The 27,884-nt window shown below is 36.5% G+C and overlaps 1 protein-coding gene across 2 annotated transcripts; it reads left to right on the forward strand.

The window, feature by feature from the left end:
* Positions 1-249: 249 nt before the first annotated feature.
* On the forward strand, positions 250-27,884 carry LOC122297758 (ribulose bisphosphate carboxylase/oxygenase activase, chloroplastic). 2 transcript variants are annotated; one of them, XM_043107925.1, is made up of 12 exons: positions 250-651; positions 815-900; positions 2,696-2,705; positions 8,322-8,384; positions 8,797-8,910; positions 9,666-9,727; positions 16,128-16,182; positions 16,539-16,740; positions 18,499-18,605; positions 24,680-24,735; positions 26,375-26,467; positions 27,549-27,884. In XM_043107925.1, the coding sequence occupies exons 1-12, from the start codon at positions 324-326 to the stop codon at positions 27,654-27,656; spliced, it is 1,284 nt and encodes a 427-aa protein (XP_042963859.1). In that variant the 5' UTR covers positions 250-323; the 3' UTR covers positions 27,657-27,884. The 2 variants fall into 2 exon arrangements, with proteins under 2 accessions (XP_042963859.1, XP_042963870.1); XM_043107936.1 differs by lacking the exons at positions 24,680-24,735; positions 26,375-26,467.

A 27,884-nucleotide genomic window follows, 5' to 3' on the forward strand; every position in this document is an offset into this window, starting at 1 on the left:
TCATTTTATTTAAACTACATAATCAAACGAGACTATAACCATAAAATTTGTATGTCTTGATATTCGATATCCCATTTGAAAAAATATATATATATATATATATTATTAAAAAAATAATTTTTAATTTATTTTGGAGAATAATGCCCAAACTTACATGGTAAATATCATTTTTTTTTTAATTATTATTATTATTTTTTTAAAAAAAATTCAATTTATGTAATCCACCGTGTCTCACACGTGGTACCAAGGAGTCCTCGACTGGCAAGTCCTTACGGCCTTCCACTCTCCATCTCCAAAGCAAAGGTCAGCTTTGCTGTTACTTAATGGCGCTCTCCTTTCCATTTCCTTCCAGACCTCGTTTTCCCCTCCATTTCCGTTCGCTTCCTCCTACCAACAAATCCCCACCCCCTTCCTTTTTCCTCCACTGCTCAGAATCTTCATTTTCTGAGAATTCAGACGATGGTGAAAAAGACGGTCAAACCGAGGTGCCCAAGAGGCTCTCCAAGCAGTCCTCGTGGGAAGCCAAGGACTCGGAGGGGAAGGACTATCTCTACAGGCTCGGTAAAGAGGCTGATAACATGAATATCGCGGTCGGAGCTCGGGCTGGCGTCATCGATGACCTCTTCGCCGGCAATTTTCTTGGACGAGACTGTAATTTTTTCCCCTTCGGCTTCCTAATGTCCTGTTTGGTTCTTGTGAAAGTGCACGAAAGCAAAGAAAGAAATAAAGAAATGGGTTTTCAGATGTTTTAATTTCCTTGTTAGCTTCATTTAGCTATTTTAGTTATTTCTCTGTTGAACATATCTTTTTGCAGCGGATATTGTGTTCGATTACCGCCAGAAAGTGACGAGGTCGTTTCAGTACCTTCAAGGCGATTACTATATCGCTCCTCTCTTCATGGTAATTTTTGTTTCTTTTTGTTTATTATTATTATAATTATTTTTTGCTTTGTTTTTGATGAATTTTTGGGCATAATTTTCTATGTTTTTCTGTTTTATCCCGCCTTGGTTGTGGAGCACTTAGAATTATTGTCCGGTAATTTGATGTCTGGCTTGGTGCACCATGCAAAAGAAAAAGCTTTATAATATATAATGATATCCAGTCGTGCCTCAGCCATTCTAAAACACGAGACTAGTTTTAGTCCGCGCCTTTTGTGGAACTCGAGAAGGATGTGTTCCAGACTTGGTTTTATATAGCAAGAGGTTTGGCAGAATATAACGAAATTCTTTTCTTATTTGGGTCGATAAAGAAGTTTGTCAACAGAAATTTTGATGGAACATCACTCAATGGTTGGCTGGTTACTTTCTCGTACTTCATTTCGTGGACTTCATATGTGCTACATGACACTTTAACATTTGCTACATATCTACCTCATCTACATTACACTACATTGGAATAATAAGACTATCTAGTATCTACCAAGGAACCTAAAATAGAATAAAACCAAGAATTGCCATTTCCGATGCTTGCTTGAGAGCATGCAATTTCTGTGTTTAGGACTTGGTAATTGGAGAACTTTTTATTTGAAAACTTCGCTTCCTTTCTTTTGGTTCCGTAGAAAAGTTTATCAGCAAATCTTCAAGTGGTTGAGTGCTCTATAGATATCTTAATGTTATTTTATTTTTTATTTATTTTTATTTTTTCCATTCAGTCCAGTGTCTTATAAAAACAGTGGCACTGTCTTCATGGATTTTTTAGATTTCAATACTTCATGGGGTAGAAATCTAATTTGCTAATGAGCCAGGTGCTCATTGTTAAAGCTACATCTTCACACCCAGTACATGCAACGTCCACCACCAACGATGGTGCGTATGCAGCAGACCAACATGCAGCAGACCAGAACACGTCCGTAGTCCATGCACCCCATGCAGGCCTTGCACCCACCAAGCTGCCCGCAACCAACCATCCACTATAGCACTCACACTGCACTGTCATTGTACGTAGTCCGTAGTATTCTCTCTTGTCTTTGTCTTCCCATCCTTTACAGTGAGCTTTAGCCTCTATTTATATGTACATTGTTCAGACAAAGACAAGAGAGAATACTACGGACTACGTACAATGACAGTGCAGTGTGAGTGCTATAGTGGATGGTTGGTTGCGGGCAGCTTGGTGGGTGCAAGGCCTGCATGGGGTGCATGGACTACGGACGTGTTCTGGTCTGCTGCATGTTGGTCTGCTGCATACGCACCATCGTTGGTGGTGGACGTTGCATGTACTGGGTGTGAAGATGTAGCTTTAACACTCATGATCTTCACCATAATTTTTGCTGGGATGTTTTTTAACCCTCTTTTCTGTTTTGTGATTTCTGATAATATGCTATTATTTGTTAGTTAGATTTATAGATTACACTGCTTAGTCTGAAAAGTCAATTTATAAATGCTTATGCATGTTTTAGTATCCCCACGGTAATGAAAAATCAATTTATATATGACTATGCATGTTTTAGTACCCTCACGGTAAGTTATCTGCCAAAAATGTTATATTAGTTTGCCTATCTAGTACCTCTTGTTATTTTCTGACTTCCTCGATGATTGTTCCTTTGATGTGTCGATGTTTTTATTTATGCTGTTGAGTCCACTGAAATTTTTTCATTCTTCTTTTCTTTCTCTCAAGATATTTTGATTTGATGCTCTGCATCTTGCCAATTATGACTTGCATCATGTTTTTATGTTTCCCATATGCTTTTCTTCTACAGGATAAAGTTGGTAAGTTCTATGAAACTTGCAAGGGGTAAAAGAGCCATGATGAATTATGTTAAAGCATTTAGGAAATTTGGTTGCTTTTCATCTACAGGATAAAGTTGGTAAGTTCTATGAAACTTATAAAAAAGGAAAGTTCTATGAAACTTACAAAAGGTAGTTGAATAATGTTAAAGCAGTTAGTAACTTTGTTTAAAATGCCTAAACTCTAGTCATTTTCAAATTGCTGGATGTTCTTTTGCTTTTGGTATTGTAGGCAGCTTTCAATTTCAAAAGTGATAATAAATATTGCTTTCAATACCTTTTTAAATTGGGAAGGGTATTGAAAGCAATATTTCCTATCTGATATTTTGCCTTGTTTGTCCTTTTGTAGTTGACAAATATATATTACAGTTTGTGAGACATTATTTCAGATAGAATTCAACATTAGTAGCTTCTTCTATTCTGATTGAATTTTTCCTAGCATTGTTTTGAAGCTTTAATCTTCTTGGATGCGGTAATTTTAGTCATGGTTCAATTTTGTGATTGTCTTTATTTTCCTTTTTTAAATCTAAAAGGGGTATATTGTAACACCCATGTCCCACATAGGAATATAAATAACTCACATGGAGTGGTTAAGTTATAAAAGGTACTCGTGGGTGCTAGGTCTAAGATTAGTTACTTACTAGGTGAAACTACGTTTTATGAGTGATTATAGGGAAACTTCAAATTGAATAGGCTTTTTATGATTATAATGTACATGCAGATAGTGCATATGTGGCTAGTGCTTTACTTGGTTCATTACAATATATGTTCCAGTTTATTGCCCTATAATCTTCTCTATGAAGGCCTATATTGCATTTAGTTTTGGTTAGGAGGATAACATTAATATTGTTTTAATTGTCTAGGCATCGTACTCCTTATGGCCAAAAGTCACTGGTTAACAGATTTCCTATTTAGCCAGAATTTGTTCGTCCTTCACATCAGCAGTTAGTTGTCATGTCCTAGCTGAGATTTGGAGGATTAATCCACTTTGTATCATGTGGACAACTTGGGGAGGGGGGGTGGGTTCAGTAAGAACTTTGTATTATGTAACGATTGGTCATATTTTAATCTGACTGGAAAAAAATAAAAATAAAGAGTCTGGTGCATTTAGAAAGCCTTTTTTTTCCTTTTTTGATAAGTAAGAGATAAATATTATTGATTTGAATGAAATAGGCTATGGAAATAGGCATAGCCTGTGTACACATAAAGTATACATAAGAACACCTAAAAAACATTCTAAGAGCGATGACTTAATGACAGGAAATCATGAACGTTGTCCCCATTTAGTACAATAGCAGAAAACCAAAGCAGTAAAGTTTGGAGAAAAAAGTTCTTCAGCTCCGCCATAGAGCGTTCCTTATCTTCAAAGCACCGTGCATTCATTTCCAACCAAATACGCCACATGATACACAATGGGATCATTTTCCACACTGCTGCCACTTGATGACAGCCTTGCATCTTCCTCCAACAACCCAACAAATCCACCACCCTCGAAGGTATAACCCAAGCAACATCAACCCTTTGAAAGATCTCATCCCACAACTCCCTTGGTACGTCACAATGCAGTAAAAGGTGATCCACAGATTCACCATTCTTTTTACACAAATAACACCAATCCATCACTACACAACCCCTCTTTCTTAGATTGTCCGTTGTCAAGATCTTCACTTCTTGTGATGATTAGACCTCCACTTCAATCGATCACACTGTGCCATAGGAGTCCCCATGGAGTATAGGAGGCTGAAAAAATCTGATACAATAGATAATTCCTAGATAATTCCCAATCGTGAAAAGCCTTTTTTTTTTTTTTTTCCCTCTTGGCCATTTAAAAGCATTTCAAAATAATAAAACTTTTTCTTTTTACTTTTTCCATTCCAGATCATGATTGATATATAGATATGGAATTAATTCCTATACCTATAGAAAAAAGAGTACTTTTAGATTTATAGTACTATTGATGCTTTATTTATATACTTAATTTTGTCTTTGTCTTTGTTCTAGTCTGCCTAGTCTAGTCATGCTTTATGCTTTTTCTGAAATCCATTGACAAGATATTACGGGGGTAAAGCAAGAAAAAGACAAACATGATGATGGACAAATGTAAGAGAACAACGACGTGGACTTAGCTCTGCAAGCAAATAAATGCAAACAATCTTGAGACTGGCTAGAACCTGGCCGGAATACCGGAATACCGGAATCCAGTTGGAACAGACCGAAATGGCTGAAATTTAATTCGGGACAAAACACCCAACTAAGCTGTGCGGGTTACTCTTCCGGCATGGGAAATTCCGGCTGTTCTAGCTGGAATGGAATGGAAATAAAAATAGTGATTGAGTCACATCGAGTTCTCAAGTGAAAACTTTGTTACGTTTAGAACATGGAAGCAGTTGAGCTCATTTGAGTTAAGTTCAAATTTAAGCCTAGCCCAACATTTGAACATTCAACTCTAGGACTATTCACTCGGGTTCCGAACTGGGTATCCGGGCATGCCCGGCCTGGAACCCAGTTTTCAAAACCGGGCCGGGTTTATGCCCGGGTACACCCGGTTAAGAGCTGGGCCGGAACCCGGGTGAATCTGGGTTTTTTTTAAACCCAGAAATTTGAGTTCCGGGTTGTACCCAGTTTTTTTTTTTGGGTACAAAAACCTGTATTATTAAATTTCTTTTAAGAAGCATTTTGTTTTTATCTTAAAGCCTATATTCTATTAAAGTTTTTCAAGAAAAAATGTTGAAAAGCATAGTCTTTTATATATAAAACTAATTATTATTTTTAACTAAATGCACCTAAAAAAAAGAAATTTTAAAATCTATCATGTAAATGCATGCCCAAACAAAAAAAAGCAATCACTAAATACATATTATATCATTTGGTATTTATACATTACATTACAAAACACAATTACAATATATGAAATTACATATAAAAAATGGGTTACATAGAGCCATCAATACATATTGCATAATATGTCTGCTTCATGCAATCAATACATTCCTTCACAGCCATTGTTGGTCCAATCTAATCTTATCTGCAAGATGTATTCAAGAGACATATTAGAAAGTTGAATGTATAGGTGAAATGAAATGAAATGGATTTAAAAGAAAAGTTTCAAGAGACCAAACCAGATAGAAAGAAAAGTTTCAGAAGCTTATATTTATCCTGCCAAGAAACAAGGGGAATACTCAATTACTCAATTACTCAATTACATAAAGCTTCACAAGTAATGCACTTACTCTAGTTTTTTTCAGCATGAATGGGAAGGCTGACTCACAGCAGCCTCGGTTGAAGATAAAGCTATATAATCATCTAAAACAATATTGAGTAACAAAACACAGTAGAATAAAAAATTAAACACAGCAAACAAATAACCAAACATACATATAAACAGAATTGAGATCCTCTCCCAAGTCTACAATATATAATGACGTTTGAACATTGGGTCAGCTTTGCCTTTACTTTGTTGAATTCAATAATGATAAAAGAAGGCCATGCGATCGTGGCTCCAAAGTCCAAACCCAATATTTCAAAAGCAAAAAATAATACATTCACACGTCATATAGCCGTTGCAATCTTTTTAAAAATCTTCTAGTCCACGACCATAGCTATTTTATTTTCACTTCTATTATATAATCCTATATGATTGATTCATTAAATATAAACAACATAATCCAACGAGTGGAGAAATTAGGGGGGGGGGGGCTCATATCACTGCAATAAGGTATATGGGGAGCACTGTAATTCTAGGAAATGTGCAAGCTGTTGAGTTTGAATAGAGTTTACTTACTAACGCGAGTGGAGAGACATGCTCAGCCTAACACTGTAGACGCAATCAAACAAATTTGGAGGATTTCAATGAAAACAAAACAAAAGTAAACTCTTTTAGATTATAAATGTGGCTATGCACACCAATTACTTGATATTCAATCAGATGCCTCTCTTTCCTTGTTGAATTATTGGCTTGGGAATTTGATATTCCTGACAAGGGACCTCCACAACCAAAAGAATGGATATATGCTATTTTGCTTTAGTTCTTAACTTATTTCCAAGCATTCGAAGCTTTGATCATGGAAGGTTTTCAACATTGTCAAGCTCATTATTATGATTATAGAAAACTATTAAAATTGGCAATGCCCCCGTCTCATAAGAAATTGACAGATTAGGAGAATGGAGAAGGCTTCACATGCTACTAGAAACTCAATCCTTGAAGCAAAATACTCCTCAAATCAACAAAGTAATAGAGGAAAAAAAACCCTAAAAAAATGCTTCAAATATGAACTTGACCTTGAACATTGGCAAACACTCTTGTAGATGAGCCACCATAGAGAACAGAACCACATCTAACACAGAGAATAGAACCACCACAGTAACCCTATTTCTATCTGGGTTTGCCTTTTTTCTACTTATATATTGCAACTCAATCGACCAGTTTGCCCAAAAATCCCATTCGACAAGATCTACCAAATCTATCCAAGCACTGAGAGATCCAGTTCATCACATCTCTAGATCTACCACATTTACATTCATTGTTCACAGATCGGGAGAGAGGCTTACTGAAAGGTCATTGGCGATCGAGACAAACACGGTAGTGAAAAAGAGACGGCGGCCAAAATCCTAAGGTTTTGGCACTCGGGTAGAGGAAGCTTGTTAGGGTTGAAAATATGCAAATAAAAAAAGCACATAATGCACATAACAAAGCTAGGGTTCGTCGAGAGAGAGAGAAGGTTTCGATTTCTGCATCAGCACTAGAGTGAAGACTCTCAGACCGCGGGATCCCAAGCTCAAGCTCGAACGAAAGAGAGATTCGTGGTCGCTGGTGGGGAGTTGGGGAGTGAAGAATGAAGGAGAGTACGGGGGCGGCTAGGGTTTAGAGAGAGTGAGAGAGAGGACTTGGGATGTGGGAGATGGGAGACGAGGGTTTTAGAGAGAGCGAGAGGTTTTTTTAAATTTTATATACAAACCCGGTTAACCTTGTTATAAAATGGAACCCGGGTTTCATACCCGGGTCCGGACTGGATGTATCCGGTTTTTGCAAATGCGGGTTTCAGCCCGGATCCAAAAACCGCAATCGGAAACCCGGTTATCTGGGTTCCAGGCCGGGTGAAAATCGGCCTGGATGAACAGCCCTACACAACTCCAAAATCACTAAATATCACTCAACTCAGGACCTCTTTACATGTGAGATCCACAACCTTTTTAAACTCAACACGTCTTTACACGCGGGACCCACAACCTTTTTCAACTTCTCGTAAATGCATCTAAATTCATCTTAACATTCAAACACATCCAAACTCATCTTAGGTGGGCCCCACAAAACTCACTCCACCATCTCAACTCACTACTATTCATAAAGAACTCAACTCATCTCAGCTCAACTCAACATCCAAACGCAACCAAGTTTTGGCTATTTTTAGTTACATTTGATGTTAACCTTTCAATTGTTTGTATTGGTTTTTTCCTGCCTACTTATTACGTTTCTATGGTGGGCCTACAAAATTGTTTGATTTTATTAGGTGTCTCTTACTCATTATGCACCTTCAATTCATAGTTAATTAGATACGTTGAAATTCTTGTTCTTCTGAATATGTTCTGCTGTTGGTGCAGTAACCCACATTGCAAAGAACTACATGGCTGATCTTCTCAATACAAAGGTTCCTTTGATCCTTGGTAAGTATTTAACTACGAAATTTGTTTATTTTTTTGTGTGTCCTATTGCAAGTGCATTTTCTATATCATTTTGATTTCCTTTCAAAAATGCAATGACCAATAATTAGCCTCAATCATATTTATGCGAACTACTTTCAGTCTAATTATTATGCTATCATACATTTCTAATATTCAGTAGAATTCAAGGTATTTCTTAATGTTCTTCTGAATATCATAGTAACTTTCTGGTCAGGATAGTTCTTAATGTTCTGAATAATTATGACAAGTGTAGCTCTATTCTACACATGATACATTGATGATATTCATTTGGGATTTGCTAAGCACAAGAGAAAAAAAATTGGGAAGTTGCTTTTTTACACTCATGTAGTTTTTATTTAACTTTTTTTTTTTTTTTGGCTGAAACATGATGCAGGAATTTGGGGGGGGAAAGGACAAGGAAAATCATTTCAAACTGAACTTATATTCCAAGCCATGGGAATTGAACCTGTCATTTTGTCTGCTGGAGAGCTGGAATCTGAAAGAGCTGGTATGATTGGTTTCTAGCATGCCTTGATGAATCATGAGCCATAACCAAAGTTGTCAAAGGTTGGATGGGGTCGGGTGGGGTAGATTCTAGGTTTGATTCTTAAGAAACAAATACAGGTATAATTTGATGAAACTACTGTAGGGCAGGACCCTGTTAAGATCAGTTTGTCCATCTTCCATCATGTAATAATTGATTCTTTTAAAAATTCAAACTACTTAATATATAAAGATGGTCCTAAGTTAGAGATAAGGGTGCAAAAGTATAAAACAGTGCTTTCTTCCATGAAATAAATGGCATATTTTTTTTATATATACATTATCAATTGAGAACAAAGAAAGATATAGCTCACTTGACTCTACCAACTAATGTCAAATGTAAAAGACCGTTGTCTTGAGGAGATATATAACGATGGATGATGTCTTATAATCTATAGGATGGTGTCTTATCATAGTTTATCATTTTATATGAATCAGAATATCTTATATGTTGCATGCCCTCTTTTGAATTTTTCCCCGGGGGGGGGGGGGGGGGGGGGGAGTGGGGAGAGCAAGTCTTATTTGCCACAGTCTATGGTCATCATGCTTATGCTATTTTTGAAAATTACATTTCTGTTGCAATTTCTTACGATTCTTCCTTTTTCAAGTTACAAATATTGAGCTGTTCTTTTCTTTGAGATAATAACAGATATTTTTTCATCATTTTGTTTAATTTCAATCATAAAATTATGGTCTTTAAAATATAGTTTCAATTAACAGGAGAACCAGGAAAATTGATACGCGAGCGCTATAGAACAGCATCTCAAGTGGTCCAGAACCAAGTTAGAAGCTTTACCATTTTCACTGTTGATATATGTATGTCTAGAGTTATGAAGTTCAGTATTGTCTGATGTGATCTACTGTACAATATTTTCTTTGTTGTTTACTTTTCTTGTGATATTCAAATGATTCTACCTCGTTTATATGCTCTAATATTACTGGGTTTTGCCATGATAACCAACGACTTATTATGTTTATCAAGAATTATATAGAGTGGGAAAAGAGAGATAGATGGCTTACTATTACTAGTTGCAACCCATCTTGATTGATAAAAACGCTAGCATGACTCATCTCCAATCTGAGTGAGAATCTTTCTCGTGGAAATTCTTTTCTTGCTAGTATTTCAATGGGTTTTACGAAGGGGTTGTTGGTGGATTCTAAAGTATTTATTTTATCTAGAGAGGATGGTAGGTCCATTAGAATCTCGGAGAGGAGCAGGAAAGTTAGTAAGTTTATTTCTCTGAGTGGGCAGTTGGTGGAGTGGCTGATAGCGATGATAGAGGCTTGTACAGTTGATGGGAATAGCAAGGAGTTTTAAAAAATGATTGAGATAGCTCTCGAGCATTTGTGGCTCAGAGATGTTTGAAATATTATGGTCGGTTTGTGGTGGTTGCGGAATATGGGGGAGGGGGTAGAAGGGGCTTCATCATCGTTCTAGAGGGCGTATTTTTCTAGTGCCTTGCATGAAGCCTACAACTCAGACTACTCTGTTCTTAGGTCGGAAAACAGAGGTAAGGCTGTGGTTTTTGGTAACCATGGAAGAAACCGTATTGGAGGGAGGCGACGATCAGGGCCATGGAATCCTTCAAGTATGTTCTGGTGCATTTGACACGTGTTCCCGTAACTCAAAATCCCGTTGTTTGTTGGGGGACAGTTGGGCATAAAGTTGGGCGGGAGGTAGAGGGGAGTGCTGGCATGCATGCTGTTCTTAATGGTCTGCCGTGTGGGATGAACAGAGGCAAGCTGGTTCCTGAGTGTGGCATGCAGGGTGGAGAAGACGAAGAGTTGCTGGCATCACTGTGGAGGGAATTAATGGAGTTAAACAATAAGATGAATATCATTGTGCTGAAGTTGGATTTGGGGGGATTTAGTATGAAAGCCCAATCCTGTTCTAAGGCTGATGATAAGAAGGCCCCTGGGCTTTTATTTGGATGGCCCTAATAGAAAGGAGGGTGGGATTTTGCTTAAAAGGAAAGGAAAAGGTTGGGCCAGTTGTGAATAAGGCCCAACCCAGTTTAGAATGGCAGGCTAAGTCATCCTTGGGTCCATTGGGCCAAGGAACCTCGACTCAAATGGTGCTGTTGGCACCGGCGTCGCCTAAGCCTCTCCAAGTGGCGGATCTGTTGCAGAATTCATCACTGGTGTCGTCTGAGCCTCCACAAGTGGTGGATCTGCTACAGAATTTGTTGTCGGTGATGTCTGAGCCTCTCAAAGTGGCGGATCTGCTGCATAACTCCTTGTCGACATTGTCTGAGCCTCCACAAGTGGCGGATCTACTGCAGAACTCAGCGCCGGCATCGATTGAGTTTCCCCAAGGGGTGGATCTGCGACAGGACACGTTGTCGGCTCCTTCTGAGCTTCTAATGAATGCTCTGACTACTGTAGAGCATGCTGGTTGTGCTATGAATGTTGAGACGTCAGGGCTGTTGCTGTTAATGTCTTCTAGGGTGCTGCCGGTCCCTATTCTAGTGCCGGTATTTTCACAGAATATCTTGCCAGAGGTCTTTGGATATTATTTTGGTGTCCATTTGTCTATTTTGATTTCATTGGAGTTCATTTTGATCTGCCATTACAGATGGGTGTTGGTGGGGATGGCGAGTTGTGTTGTAAGAGTAGGGAAGAATGTCTTGAGCAGGTGGAGGTGTTAATGACGCAAGGAATGGTGGTTCAAGGGGGTTAAAGGAGATAAGGTGTCTAGAGGAGTTTCAGATTATTTTTGATAATGGGGATTATCCAGAATGTCGGGATCAGCAATGGAGGGAAGGCTTTGATCTGGTACCTTTACGCTCCTTAGCCCCTAATGCTAATTTGGTTCTTAAATCTTCATCATGGGTTATAAAAAAAAGTAAAAGAAATAAAAGACTGGCTGGGTATTTCTTGTGAAGGTTTTGAAGAGCAATTTTGGGCTTTGCTTATTGCTATTGAGTCGAACTGCTTTTCGGATACAAAATCAGCTTCAAAACGTGATAGGGAGTTAAGGAGATTAACATGTTCTGTCAATTATGACTCAAAGAAAGGAAGTGTTAGTCATGGTAGATCCAAGGGTAGGGGGACCAATGTGATTTTATGAAGCCAAAGTTCCTATCTTAGAATGTTCGAGGCTGAATGATCTTAACAAACGTTCTCATATCAAGAACTTGTTAAGAGTATGGAAGGCTGATATAGTTTGTTTGCAGGAAACTACGTTGTGTTGGGTGGATAGAAGTCTCATCATTAGTTTGTGGGGTTGTTCTTAAGTGGGGTGGGTGTAGATGACGATTTTCAATGGGCTTTTGCTGGTATTTATGACCCTACTGTGGAAAGTAGCAGAAGATTGTTGTGGGAAGAGCTTGTTGGTTTCATTAGTTGGTGGGATGTGCCATTGTGTGTTGGAGGGGATTTCATTGTCACTTGTTTTTCGAGTGAGAGATTGTTGGATTTCAGTTTTACCTTGGCAATGAGAGAGTACTCTGAATTCATTTTTGAGGTTGATTTACCTCTTATGGGGGGTGCCTTTGCGTGGTCTAATAATAGGACGTGGTCCCATTTGGATAGGTTTTAGGAATCTCCTTTGTGGGAATCTCATTTCCCTGAGGTGTACCAGAAGTGTCTGTCACTTCTGTTTGAGAATTTGTTCGGACCATATCCCTATTCTTTTGGATTGTGGTGATATTCATGGAAGTTGTAGATATTTTAAGTTTTAAAGCATGTGGCTGTTGGCTGATGGTTTCAAAGATATGGTGAAACAACGTTGGACTTCCTATCGTTTGGGTGGTACCCCAAGTTTCAGATTGGATGGTAAGTTAAAGGCTTTGAAAAAGGATTTGAAGGAATGGAATGAACAGTCTTTGGGAATGTGGATAGACAAAAGGAGTTCTTTTTGAGGAATTGCATGGGCTGGAGAGTCGGGTAGAGGGTAGTATTCTTTCGGAGGATGAGATTTTGTGGAAAAGGTTTATTGAGTGTGAATTAGAAAAGGTGATTTTGATGGAGGAGACTTCGTGGAGGCAGAAGTCAAGTGACCTATGGTTAAAAGAAGTGGATAAATGTACAAACTTTTTCACATGATGGAAAATTCTCATTGGAGAAACAATGTTTTTGAATCGATTGAGGTTGATGGTTGTAACGCCCCAATGGAAGGCCCAAACCACATGGCCTATACTCCAAAAGGACTAGTCAATGTTACAATTGGAGCCCCATTGGAACCTTATAAAGAGCAAGAACTTCTCATTCCCAAGCAATGTGGGATCCCATACACCACCTACCCTTAATCTTATCATATAGGGGTATCAAAATGGTGCTGTTTTTTTGGATTAGTCTGATATTAAGGAGCATATTTGTAGTCTTTGAGAATCTTTTTATGGAGCAGCATGATTGGAGGCCAGAACTGGATGGTTTAGAGTTTGATGCTATTGACCCTTTTGATGAGAACAAAGTTCTTGTTGTGGTAAGAGGGATGGTTAGAGACAAGGCTCTTGGTCCAGATGGTTTTACTATGGCTTTCTTTTAGGATTGTTGGGACATTGTGAGGGAGGATGTGATGGAAGTGTTTTATGAATTATTCTCTTTTGGTAAGTTTGAAAAGAGCCTAAACGCTACTTTTATTGCTTTTATCCCAAAAAGGGTGGGAGCTATTGATGAGAAGGACTTTTGCCCCATTAGTCTTGTTAATGGGGTCTATAAAATCATTTCTAAAGTGTTGGCCAATCATTTGAGTAATGTAATGGAGATGATTCTTTCGAAATCCTAGAATGCGTTTGTTAGGGGAGGCAAATTTTGGATTCCGTATTAATTGCAAATGAAGTTCTAGATGGTAGAATAAAATCGAGTGAGTCGGGTATTTTATGCAATCTTGACATGGAGAAGGCTTGTGATCATGTCAATTGGAATATTCTGTTTAATCTTATAGGGAAATGTGGTTTTGGGGGGAGATGGTGTGGTTGGATCAAACATTGGGTTTCGACTATTCATTTCTCTGTTTTAGTGAATGGTTTTCCTAGGTTTTTTTAATAGTTTCCATGGTTTGAGACAAGGGGACCCGTTGTCTCATTTTCTTTTTGTCATTGTGATGGATGCTCTTAGTCGTATGTTGGGGGCTGCAGTTGGCATTGGTTTGTTGTTAGGTTTTATGGTTGAAGGGCCTCAAGAAGGCCATGTGCGAAATTTGCGAGAGCTTCTGCTTTGTTTCGAGGCTGTGTCAGGCCTTAAGGTTAATTTGAGAAAGTCTGAGATGGTACCGGTGGGCCAGGTGAGAAATATGAGTAGGTTGACAAGTATTCTGGATTGTCGAGTTTCTTCTTTGTCAATTAGTTACCTTTGACTTCCCTTGGGGGCTACGTTCAAGGCCAGTACGGTTTGGGATGAGGTGTTGGAGAAGGTAGAGAGATGGTTGGCAGGTTGGAAGAGCTTGTATTTGTCAAAAGGGGGGAAAATCACCCTTATTCAAAGTGCGTTGTCTAACCTTCCTACTTATTTTTCGTCTTTATTTCCATTCCGATTGGTGTGGCAAATCAGTTGGAGAAGTTGTTTCAAAACTTTTTGATCTATAGGGGAGGAAGCTAAATTTCATTTGGTTAGTTGGGATAAGATTTGTACTCCTTTGTCATGCAGTGGGTTGGGGTTTTGGAAGTTGAGTATTTTTAACAAAGATTTCTTAGGAAAGTGGTTGTGAAGGTATCATCACGACTGTGATTCTTTGTGGAGAGCTGTGATTTTAAATATGGGAGTGCTTATGTTTGTTTTTTTTTTTTTTTTTTGGGGGGGGGGGGGGGGGGTGGATGGAGTTATAAGGAGGCAAGAGGTACTTATGGTGTGAGGGTGTGGAAAAATATTAGAAGAGGTTGGGATGCTTTTGTTAAACATGTTATTTTTGTGGTTGGGAACAGTTCTAGAATTCGTTTTTTTAGCATGATCCATGGTGTGGTGGTAGGGCTCTTTGTGCTGTTTTTCCAGATATTTTTCATATTTCTTAGAATCCAGATGCTCCTGTGGCTCCTCATTGGAATGTTCTATTCTCTAGAGCTGTGAATGATTGGGAAATGGGGGCTGTTTCTAAATTGTTTGGTTTATTGTATGCTACTCAGATTGTGCGGGATTTGAGAGATAAGATGGTCTCGATGCCTATTGGTAACAAGAAGTTTTCAGTTCATTCTTGGTATAAGACGCTGTCTAGGCCGAATGGGGTTCACTCTTTTCCTTGGAAGAGTAAGGTGCCTTCAAAGGTTGCGTTCTTTGGCTGGTCTGCTTCTTTAGGGAAGATTTTGACTTTGGATAATCTCAGGAAGCGTGGATTAATTGTATGGATTGGTGTTTCTTATGCAAGAAATCTGGTGACTCAGTGGATCATCTATTATTACATTGTGATGTGACTCGGTTGTTATGGTATGAAGTGTTCAATAGGTGTGGTTTGGCTTGGGTGATGCCTAGGAGGGTGGTGGACCTTTTTGCTTGCTGGAGAGGTTTAAGGGGTAATGTGCAAAATGCTGCTGTTTGGAATATGATCCCCTTATGCCTTGTGTGGTGTATTTGGATTGAGAGGAATGGTTGATGCTTTGAAGATAAGGAACGCTCGTTTGATGAATTTAGATGTTTTTTCTTTAAGGAAAAATCTGGTTGTAAGCGATTCTGCGCACCAATACGTGCATCCATCCAACGTAATTGGTCAGAAAATCAGACTTTAATGAAAATGGTGCCAATTTGAATTTTAAGTATGAAGACAGAAGTATTGGTACGCAGATTGGTACAGGAATTCGCTTTTATATAGCAAAATTCTTTCTTTAATCCTTGTTTCAGTGGGCCTCAACTATTGTATTTAATGGAACTAGTGTCCATGGTTTTCTTCTTTCTTTTTCTAGCTCCTGACTTGTAATAGGTTCAGTTTTTGTATACTTCCTGTGTACTTGGCTTTGCCTTGTTACTTGTCTCAATAAATTTTTATTCATAAAAATGAAGAAGAAGAAGAAGAAGAAGCTGGCATGCCTTCCATTTTCGATTACACTAGTTGTGCTTAATATCATAGTTACATTATTTGTTTTTTTTTGTCTTGTTAAAAATACTACCAGTATTAGTTTCCACTTTTACTATTTTACAAAAAATTGTTTTATAATCTCATGCAATTAATGGATATTCATGCATCAATGGGTATTCTTGTGGTTTGTTCTGATCTTCCCCCATTGAACATCATAATTTAGTTTCATTCTGCAGGGCAAGATGAGCTGCTTGATGATCAATGATATTGATGCTGGCATTGGTAGATTTGGTGAGCTACTATTTAACTGACCTAGAAAATCAGAATTAAATCAAATAGAAGAAAAAGAAAAGGAAATGATAATTGCTATTGTATTTAATGGGGCTAGTTTTCATGATTTTCTTGCATCCATCTCTAGCTCCTAACTTGTAACTTCGGGTTCTCTTTTGTATGCTTACTGTGTACATAGGCCACACCTATTTACTTGTTTCAATAAAATTTCATTCTACTTATATAATTTTTTTTACGAAAAAAGAAATGATAAACTGTAGTCTTTCTATCTTCTAGCTCCATGCTTTTCTTGACATCTGCTGTTAGTTTTGGAAAACTATTTCACTTAGTAAAAATATATTTCCATTCTGATCCAGGAAACACTCAAATGACTGTCAACAATCAAATTGTTGTTGGAACACTGATGAATCTGTCAGATAATCCTACGAGAGTGAGTGTTGGACAAGATTGGCGTGACTCAGATGTCACAAATAGAATTCCCATCATTTTTACAGGGAATGATTTTTCAACTCTTTATGCCCCCTTGATTCGTGATGGGAGGATGGAAAAGTTTTACTGGTATTGTGGTCACCCTTCTTTTCCCTCTGAAATAAGTATTTTCTTCTCATTTACTTGTTTTCCTTAAAGAATCGTGTTTTTCAAAATATTAGGAACAAAACTAATCAATTACTAGCATATCAACAACTCAAGAAAATCAAATTGGGAAGTAACTGGCAGATCAAACATCTTTTTTTCTTTTACTGGATAGATATATAATTTTTTTTTTTGGGGGGGGGGGGGGGGATCATTTATCAAAATAGAAGGAGATCTTATTCCAAATTGTCATATGAAAGCTGTGATGGAAGGCTTTATGGCTGTTATTCAATAGATTTTTGTGGTTAGAAAAGATATTGGGGATATGTCAAATTATCAAAATGTAATGCTTGATATGGTTGAAAGAAAAAGTGGCTGGAAAAAAAAAAAAACTTTTGGTTGAGGATTTTCCATGGCAGCAAATATTTGAGGGAAACTATGATTGTTATAATTAGGGTTTCCTAATGTAAAAAGTTAGAGAATTTATGGTGTCAAATAGGACATCTAATAAGGCATGGGAAAGACTAGAGTTTGGACATGGAACAAGGAAGAAAAATCAAGCCTTGGGCTGCTGCCCGGGGCTGTGAACAGTTTTTAATGGCAAATCTTCTAGTTCCAAGAACCTGAAAACTTCTAAGGTTTTCGGAACTTCTTTCTTATATTCTTGCCAAAAATAGCCCCTAGCCAATCTCTTAACCTGCTGCAAAAGTTAACCATCCTTGAGCTTCTATGCCCTTTAGATTTGCAGCAAAACCTTGCTGCTAACTTCAACCCAATTCAGACACCGTCAGGTATCTTCCTTGCTCATTTGAATTATGATAAGCTCATAAAACTTTGTTCAGCTCTTGAAGTTTCGCACAAGAGATTAGTTCTCCTGGTCAACCAAAATTTCTATAGACAATCCAACAACTTATAAAAAAATCTATGGACAATATAACAAATCCATCTTTCCCTATCACTATCGATTGCATGAAATCCTTCTTTCAATGATGCATAATTCATTCCCTTACAACTCTCCTCCAGGATCACATCAGATGTCTTTGCTTCAATCGGTAGAATTTTCCTGCCTCCCATATCCTCAGCACCAATCATGTTAGCACAAACCTTGTGATCTCTTTGACATTTGTTAAACCTTTTGTGGTGTGATTGCAAGGAAAATCTCGATGTGAGGCATGGGAACATTTATTTGTTGTCCTCTTTACTTTCTACCAAATTCACAATCCTTCTAACCCTAAATTTTATTTTTTTGATTGGCACCGAGTGTCCAGGAACCGCGTCCCAACTAATCCCTGGGGTGCACAGGCTTTCGGCAAGAAGTTTCCCACAAGTGCACCTCGGGTAATTTAAAGGGAGAATCCCTTAGTCCGATGGCCCCTAGAGATTGTTTGCACTCGAGGATTTGAGCCTTAGACCTGAAGGGAGCATACCTTCATGCCGAAGGCCTTTACCAATTGAGCCAACCCCTAGATTTTAAAACTGTAGCCAACCTTTACCTACTAAAAGGTCTTGACCTAGTGCCCTGAAAATCAAGAAAAGAATAGAACTTGCTGTGATGGAAAATCTTATGACTTTTTCTAATCTCTCATACTTTTCCCACTTTTGGCAGCTAAGACCTTTCGAGAAGCTTAACCAAAAGGCCCTATTTTCTGCTGTTTTACATGGCTGATGTTTTAAACTACTATTCATCTTGGGAATAATGTTGCCATGTCTTCAAACCTCTCTGAAATATTCTTCATGAAATAGGCAGCCTAACCGTGAAGATATTGTCAATATTGTGCATCAAATGTATAAGAAAGATGGCATTTCTAGGGATGATGTTATCAGAATAGTGGACAAATTTCCCAATCAAGGTAATTATTCTATCTGTCATGTCCTTTCAGAATAGTTCACCTTTTTGTAAATTTTATAGTTTATGGAAGTCGTTGGAATTCACAAGTAACCCTGTAACAGTAACTCTAGTTGAAGCTTAATTATTCTAGTCTTTTGCTTTCCACATTTTACATAGGTATTAAGGTTTCTATGTGTAGCTCTTTGATTGTCTGAATTATATGATATGATTGTATGTTCCCTTCATGTTGTTTTTATTATGCAAGTTATATCAAGAGAAAAAGGTTGATAAGGATATCCGATGGTGTTGTGCTTCTTCACATATTTAAATGTGCACTAATGAAATCAAGATGGCTTTGCCGTAAGGCCATCAGTATGATGCTCATTATGTAGTTGCTCCTAAATGTATGACCGTTTGAGTGAATTGAAAATTTAAAGATATAGAATACCACTGGCCTTTGTTTCATGTTGGACCATCAAGCTTATTTGTAACCTGAACCTTCTCTTTTAGGGAAGTTTTGTTTTGGTGCCTTGAGCTGGTCACTTCTCAGGGTATACTCAATCCACGAAAGCTTTGGTACTTCCTTGAAAGTGCTTGTGTATATACTCTTCAAGAGTTAGTTACAAACTCATAAGATCCCAATTTCACAATGTAGACGAGCTGGGGGAGAGATGGATGTCAACCTCCCCAACTTCCGGTTGAGATAACAATGTCCCTACTTTTATTGGCAAAAAAGAAATAAACTGATCACCTTAACTACATAAAACCTAGACTGCGGGGCGTCACTGTAACTTTGTAGTAGCTTTCTTCTTCAACATCTCATCTATCAGAACGTTTTATTCTATGCCCCTAGTTTCTCCATCTATTTCATCCATCCAACACCATGATCTCATTGATAGCATCCCTCTAGCTGAAAATGTAAATTCAAACAAATCATCCTCTGCAGTCCTATTCAATAATCACTAGCACTGGCAATCAGAGTTTTCATATTAAGTAGTCACTGATCATATCAACAGCCCTTGTGACACAAGCGGCTTCAATGGTGGAAATCATCCGCTTACCGGAAATGTATTTTTGACTTTAGTTTTAATCTAGCCTCTTTTTTTTTTTTTTTATTATTATTATTGGATAAGTAATAATAAGTTTTATCAAATCAAGTAAATAGGCATAGCCCACGCACAAGGAAGTATACTAGAGAAAACACCTATATACAAGCTAGGAACTAATAGAAGCTAAAAGAAAACCATAAAAATTATCCCCATTCAGAGCAAGAACATTTGCCTGAAGACATAAAGTTCAAAAGAAAAACTCTAATTTCCTTCCAACGAATGGTCCCTATCTTCAAAATCCGCCCATTCCTTTACAACCATAAACAGCAAATCAGGCATAAAGGAATCATCTTCCAAATAGCAGCAATACGATGACTACCCTTAATACCTTTCCAACAAGCCAAAAAATCCACCACCCTCTTAGGCATCACCCAAACAATACCCGTCCTACCAAAATCTCATCCCAAATTCTCTTAGCCACCTCACAATGAAGAAATAAATGGTCAACAAATTCACCACCATCTTTCTTACACATGAAGAACCAAACTAAAATGATAAGACCATGCTTTCTCAAGTTATCCATTGTCAAGATTTTCTCAAGAGACACCAACCAACAAAAAAAAAAGGGCCTTACATGGCACCTTGGATCTCCAAATGCACTTCCAAGGAAATTGACTAACAGAATGGCAAGTCAACACCTTTTAGAATGAACTAAATAGAGAATCTGAAATTTCCAGCATGATTCCACAGCAATCTATACTCCATTCCATGTACAATCATTATGTCATACAACCTTCTGAAAAAATCTGAAACGACACTCCCCAATCATGAACATCTCTAATAAAACTCACATGCCATTGAGTATTGTTTGAAAAGATTAAAGAATCAGCCACTACAACTTCTTGATCTCTTGCAATCCTAAAAAGAGAAGGAAAAACAATTTTTGAGAGCCATATCCCCACACCAAGTATCATGCCAAAAGCGAATTCTAGTTCCTTCACCCACCTTACATTTAACATGTCTAACAAAATCCCCCCAACCATTCCGAATAGATTTCCTCAAACCCACTCCATACACACCTCTTACTTCATTAGAACACCAACTCCCTCAAGCCCTCCCATATTTAACATCATTAATATTCCTCCATAATGCATCCCCCTCATGGTGATACTGCCATAACCATTTCCCAAGAAGAGCTTTGTTGAAAAGCCTCAAGTTTTGAACCCCCAATCCTCCACAAGAAACTGATGAACAAACTTTATCTTAATTTACCAAACAGAGCTTTCTTTCCTCCACAAAATTGCCCCACAAAAATTCTGAAAGATCCTCTCAATTCTACTATCCATCCCTATGGTCAAAGGAAAAAGAGATAGAAAATACGTTGGAAGATTAGAAAATCTACTCTTAATCAATGTAAGTCGTCCCCCTTTAGATGAATAAATCATTTTCCATCCAGCAAACTTCCTCTCGATCTTCTCAATCACACCATCCCAAATCGTCAAAAATTTATTGTGGAGCTCCCAAGGGAATACCAAGATATCTCATAGGTAAAGATGAGACCTTGCAATCCAAGATGTCGGCCAAATCCATAATGTCCAAAACAGAACCCACAAAACCATTTCTAACTTAGATAAAGTAACTCTAAGACTAGAAACAGCTTCAAAACATAACAAAACGGCTCTGTACATGAAGAATCCCTGTGAACCTCTTCCCCTCTATGACCCATAATTGCACAACTGTGAGTAACCATTGCTCTGTTATCATGAACTGAAACAGAGGACAGAATGCCCACCATTTGCTGCATTTTTTCCACGAAGCCAGCTCGTCCTCTCCCTTTCCTGCCTTCTAGTATAACAAGGGGGGAGTATTGGCCGGTCCGGACCGGCAAAACCGACCGGACTGGGAGTAGGTCCGGTCGGTCTCGGTCCAAATTTTGGTGGACCAAGTAGTTTTGGTCCGGTCCCGGTCCAGGGGTTTTTTACCCCGGACCGGACCGAATAAATAAGATATATTATATAAAATATCTTTTGTTATTTATATAATATTTATAATTGTATATAATTAATTATAATTTTTTTATAATTTTTATCTAACCTAATAGGTTAATATTTATAATACTAATATTAATATTTATACTAAGACTAAATTACTAATAGTCTAAATTAATACTAATACACTATTATATAGTTATACAGTATACTAAACATAAATTCATAATAACTAAATAAGTCTATAACTATATCTAATAGTATTAGTATTAGTATTAATTAACTTAATATCTAATATGCTAGTATTACTATATTAATAATAAGATTATAAGCGTATTAGACTATTAGTATTAGTTAACTTAATATCTAATATGCTAGTATTAGTAATAAGATTATAAGACTATAAGAGTATTACTCTTATTTAATAAATGAATATAGTATTACATAGAGTATTAGTAAATGTGTTGGGTTTGAAGACAATGAAGAGATATAGTAAATTAGTAATACTAGTTATTAGTTATTAGTTATTATCTATTAGTACTAGTGTTATTACATATTATTAGTTATTAGTTATAATATTAGTACTAGTGTATTATTAATTGTAATAAATAAGTTAATAACTATTACTAATTTACTATATACTAATAGACTAATAGTATTAGTATTAGTGTATTACTAATATATATAATATATATTAATATATATATATATAATAGCATACTATTAGTTATATATATATATTAAATTTTTGATAAGTGTATATATATATTAAATTAATATCATAATATAATTACATAAGTATTAAACATATTCCCTTGGATATAAAAAAAAAAAAATTGTCAATTGATATACTCTAACTCTCTAAGTTAATAATAAAGTAACAATTAACATCATCAATATAATTTTAATTAGTGATTTTTTTTAATGAGTTAATTAAATAATACACATTAAATAGTTTACTAATACTGATATTATTAATACTAATAATGTAGAAAATAGTTATACTAACTGACCGATTCAACATAACTAATATTACTAATATAATATAGCTATACTAAATTACTAATAGTCTAATACTAATACTATTATATAGTTGTACTAATCATAAATTTATAATAATTAAATCATTATAAGTCTATAACTATATATATTTAGTATCAATGTATTATTATACTCTTTAATGTATAACTATTAACTATAATATATAGTAATAGTAAATATCAATATATTAACATATTATAAGAGTTATGATATAAATTATAATATATCATATATGTATAAATTTATAATAGTATTAGTATAGTTAACTTGATATGTAATATGTTAGTATTAAATCACCATAACTACATAGAGTATTAGTAATATAGTATTTAATATAACTACATAGAGTATTAATAATAAGAGTGTTTTACTATTATTTAATATAGTATGATATAGAGTATTAATAAATGTATGGGGTTTGAAGAGATATAGTAATACTATTATTACATATAGTTATTAGTTATAGTAAATAAGTTAATAACTATTACTAATTTACTATATACTAATAGACTAATAGCATTAGCGTATTACTAATATATATATTAATATATATATAATAGTATACCATTTGTATATATATTAAATATATCACAATATAATTACATAAGTATTAAAAAAAATGTCATTGGATTAAAAAAAAAAAAAGTCAAGGGTGGACCGGACCGCCCTGGTCCTTATGGAGTTTGGTCTGGTCCAGGCTGGGAAAACCCTAGACCAAATAGGTCTGGTCCGGTACACAAAATCTCCCCAAACCGGACCGAACTCCCCCCTAAGTATAACTATGATGCCCTTCCCAGCAACAGTTCCATACTCAGCCAGTTTCACAAATCTACTATATGAGTTAGAGCATTGCTGAATCAAAAAAGCTCGTTCACCCTCCCTTTGTCTGATAAAACCCCACGATTCCAGTAAACCTTGAGCACTCGCCACCTCAGCCACCCAAATCACCATCCATCTACTGAGATAGAGAAAATTCGTCAACTTCCTCCTTTTTTCAGAAATACAAAAGAGATTTCTTTCCTGTGAAAAGCAAACAACCTTGCTTTGACCCATAATCTAGACACATATCATACTAAAAAATTCCAAGCCCCAAAATAGATGAGAAAAGCTAGAGGAAAGAACTAACGAATGAAACTATGGAGAGAAATGAAAATGAATGAAGAGAATGGAAATCAACTCCTCATTCTTCTCAACCTTCTCAATCGGGAGGGAGAGTCATCCCAAGTGGGACAAGAAAGATTATGGATTAAAATCTCTAATAATAATGAGATTTTAGTCCTTTAGATTTGTCCTTAAACTTGGACAAGCAAGAAAGAACCATCAGCTCTAAGCTGATATAACGGATGCTGGAGACTTAATAATAATAATAATAATAATAATAATGGATGCTGGCAAATGGATCAACTGTCCTTATAAAAATCCATTTGCCTACAGGTTTTTCACACTTGTCTGGTTGATCTTGATCAGGGGTATGGTTTCATATTGTCTTGGCAACACAAACACACACGTCTGTCTCTGTCTCTGTCTCTTTCCTCTTCTCTATTATGTGTGTATACTGAAATGAAGTATGTCCACATAAGCAGTATGAAGGGTAGCACATAGGTACAATTCGCTTTTTTTAATGTTTTAATGGTACAGCTTAAAAGACAAGATGAAAAATACAGATGTAGAGAAACGTGAGATAGAGATTTTAAGAGGAAAACGCGTCCAATTGAAGGAAGATCCATTGAAAATGTTTGACTAATCCTGCACTGGAATAATGTGTGCTGAAATTAATTTTTTAACATTTTCTATCTAGAAATAGCATCCTTTAAAATAAGTCTCAGATATATTGGCAGGACAAAAAGATACAAATTTGTATGCAATTGTTGTTGATGTTGTTTTTGTGTTTGGGCTATTTCATTTTGTGTTCCTTTTTTTCATCTTGCTGAAAGAGAGTTAAAATGTGTGGATTCGTTGTTGTAAGTATTATTATTGCTGTAGTTTACAAATTGGTGTTTTTGCTGTTGATTGGGCAGCTTTGGATTTTTATGGAGCTCTTAGGTCTCGAACATATGACCAGTCAATCTCAAAGGTATGTGATATCCTGGTGTGAATTGTGAAAGTCTTGAAAATATATTGCATTTTTATTTTTATTTTTTTGTTCTCTTGCACAAAGATTGTAAAATTCTAAAGGCTTTCCATCTACCGAATCCCATCCCATTGAACTCTATGAACGGGGAGCCATTTCCTATTGACATGTAGGTGTACATTTTTTATGTGACGACTCCAGTATTTTTATCATTGACATATAGATCCGAATTGTGGGGAGAAAATAAAGTCGAGAGGTTTTATGAAGAGAGAGGAGTTGAAGTGGAACTCTATGTAAATTTCTTTTTGGTCAGACCACCTGGCATGATTGTCCACAGTTATCTATGTACAACTTTTAGCTGCTTGAAGCAATTACCTTGCTTTGCTCGATGTCACCAAAATTTTTGCTTACTACAAAGTCCTGAAGTATGTGCCCTTTAATCAAACCTCTTCGGCAAGATAAAGTACCTATTTGGAATTAATCATTCTAAATTTCTGTCTGTTGTTGCACTAGATGTTGATGACCTTGTTGTGACAGAATGATAGGGAGGCAATATATTAACATAAAAAAGATTATCTCAGTAGGGTGTTCAATTGGGCTGTTATTTTGTCTCCTTGCCAACTAAATTTGGAAGTCGTGTTATGCTTGATAATCTTTTTTTCCCTTGTGAAGACGTACTAAAACAAGAACATATATGGATACATGCATCATTACAAGCACTTATACTCAAGTTTGTCTTTTGTCATCACCTAGTATACTTAATATTTTGTTTTCTTGCACTGACTTGGCCTCCTGAACAGGTTGGAACTTGTCATGTGAGATTATTTATGATTTTAATAAAGGAATTATTATTGTTCAGTTTTGAGTGAGAGAGAAGAGAGAAGTGGAGGGAGGGTGCACAAGGACGAAGTGTGAATGGCACTTTGATAAATTTGTTTTTGGCACATAGTTAGCTAGTTATTTTTCAAGACTTCCTCTAGTAAATAAGATACTGTTTCCCACTATAATATCAGAAGTGTTGCATATAGTAATGCCTCAAAATTGCACACTGGGTGGGAGAATTATGATGGCGTCATAATATGTCGAGTCTCATGTTGTTTTTAACTCAGTGGAATTGGGCTTTATAAACAGCTCCAATTGTAATGTTTACTAGTTCTTTTAAAATACTAGCGCAGATGTGAGTGGTTTTTTCTTTGGAGCATTTTCAAATTGTATTAGAGCTGACCTAGTAATACCATGTGGCAACGGGTCACAATATTGGGCAACAGGCCCTGTCGAGGATGCCAGTGATTTGAATGGGGGAGATTATAATACCCTAGATCCTACATATGACGGATGAACATTGAAAATTATATGAGTCTTTATTGGTTCTTCAGATCCATGCATTGGTTCTTTTCCAAGTGGAACTGGATTTTATAATGATTCCAAAGAATTTCGATTGCAATCTTGGTCAGTCGTTTTGGAGTTTTAAGTGTGGATGTGGCTAACATTTTTTTCTCGTTCATTCCATATAAATAATTAATTTAACCATATTAAGGCTTCCAAGTATTAATTTCCTAAATAGGCAAATATATTTTTCTTTTAAAATTGTTGCTAATACTTTATGCACATTTTTTATTCCAATGACTTTACATTTTTTAAGTGGATCGATGAGATTGGAGGCGTTGAAGAACTTGGGGACAAACTTCTCAAACGAAAAAAGAATGAAAAACAACCCACATTCACTCCCCCAAAGGTAAGCACGTCTCTACTATTTCTTTTCAAATTAGTTTTTCTATTGCCACCCTTACGTAATTGATCGGTTCTATTTGTTTAGATTATTGAGCAATGTAAATCGAATCCAAGCAATATTTAAAGTTTGCACAAGGGTTAATTGGGTTAATTGTAGCTAGTCATCCTAAACTATGCAGTTATTTGCAATGTGCCCATTAAATTACAAGTCTTTGCAGTCAGCACTCTAGGACTGAATTAATTTGTAATGTAAATCCCACTAGAAATTTAATAAATTAGTGTGAGGTGCGGTGGAGTGCAGACTAGAGAGTTTAAATTAATGTGCATAATTTGTTTGATTGACACACCCCAGCACCCCACCCATCCACTAATATGTGAGTTTTGGACATTGATTTGGACTGTAGAGAGAGTGGACATGGCAACCTACCATCAAACTGGAGTGTTGATTCTAAAAATTTGTAGTTTTTTTTTTTGGCCCCAGCCGGTGGGGCGGGGGACATTGCAAATAACTCGTAAGGTTGGATAACCATAATTAATCCTTTCCTGCCTCGTTTCCTGATGTGGTTGTATTGGTTGATATATAATGCACTGACATTCAAATGTAAGGCTTTCGAAAATAGTTGGAAATTTTCTGGGATGTTATTTGTTCTCTGGTACATGGAAACCAGATCTTGCGAATGCCCTGCTGAAGTTACGAGTAAATGTGGAAAACAAATCCAAAAGTATGTAAGAATTACGAAATGGATACTGATTCTCAAATGATCTTTGGATGTTAACCAAAATGTCTACAATAATTGCTTGAAATGGGTCTATGACTGGTTTGGTGAACTGTGTGACTGAGCTTTCATCTTCAAGATATTGTCAATGAGTAAATGATCATAAAGTGAAGTTTTTTAGAGTTTAGAAACTACTGGAGGTAACCAGAGCCACATTACTCATCCCCTTTTCTGGTATTTGTCTTGTTTGTTTTTCTGTTATTGGTATTTATGTTGTTTTCTTTTTGGCCTCAAATGTCTTTTGATTGATCTGAAATTTGTATTAAGTTGGATGACATCAATGTGATTGTGCTGCATGTGGCTGTATAGCAAACGATAGAGGCTTTACTGGAATCAGGGTATTCTCTCCTCAAAGAACAGCAGCTTGTCATGGATACTAAACTCTCGAAAGCATACATGAAGAACATTGATGACTAGAAAGTGAGGCTTTGTTGAATTTTCACTAACGTCACAGCTTCCGTGTGTTCAATGCTATTTACTATGTGTTTGTATAAATGGAACTGTTATTCATCTCGGGAGCGCTGTTGAGTTCTTTAATCTGCTATTGCATATTTATTTGTTTCCCCATTAGCCAAGCCCATATGTCTAGACAAATTAATGACCTGCCTAGGGGTGAGCAAAAATTCAAAAATCTGACTTTGGCTC

The sequence above is a fragment of the Carya illinoinensis genome, chromosome 2 (genome assembly GCF_018687715.1).
Source record: "Carya illinoinensis cultivar Pawnee chromosome 2, C.illinoinensisPawnee_v1, whole genome shotgun sequence".
Classification (NCBI taxonomy): Eukaryota; Viridiplantae; Streptophyta; class Magnoliopsida; order Fagales; family Juglandaceae; genus Carya; species Carya illinoinensis.

Coding starts and splice junctions, on each gene's coding strand:
- LOC122297758 (XM_043107925.1), top strand. CDS start 324: ATGGCGCTCTCCTTTCCATTTCCTTCCAGACCTCGTTTTCCCCTCCAT. Junction 8,385..8,796: donor AAAGGTTCCTTTGATCCTTG/GTAAGTATTTAA, acceptor AACATGATGCAG/GAATTTGGGGGGGGAAAGGA. Junction 16,741..18,498: donor AGGATGGAAAAGTTTTACTG/GTATTGTGGTCA, acceptor TTCATGAAATAG/GCAGCCTAACCGTGAAGATA.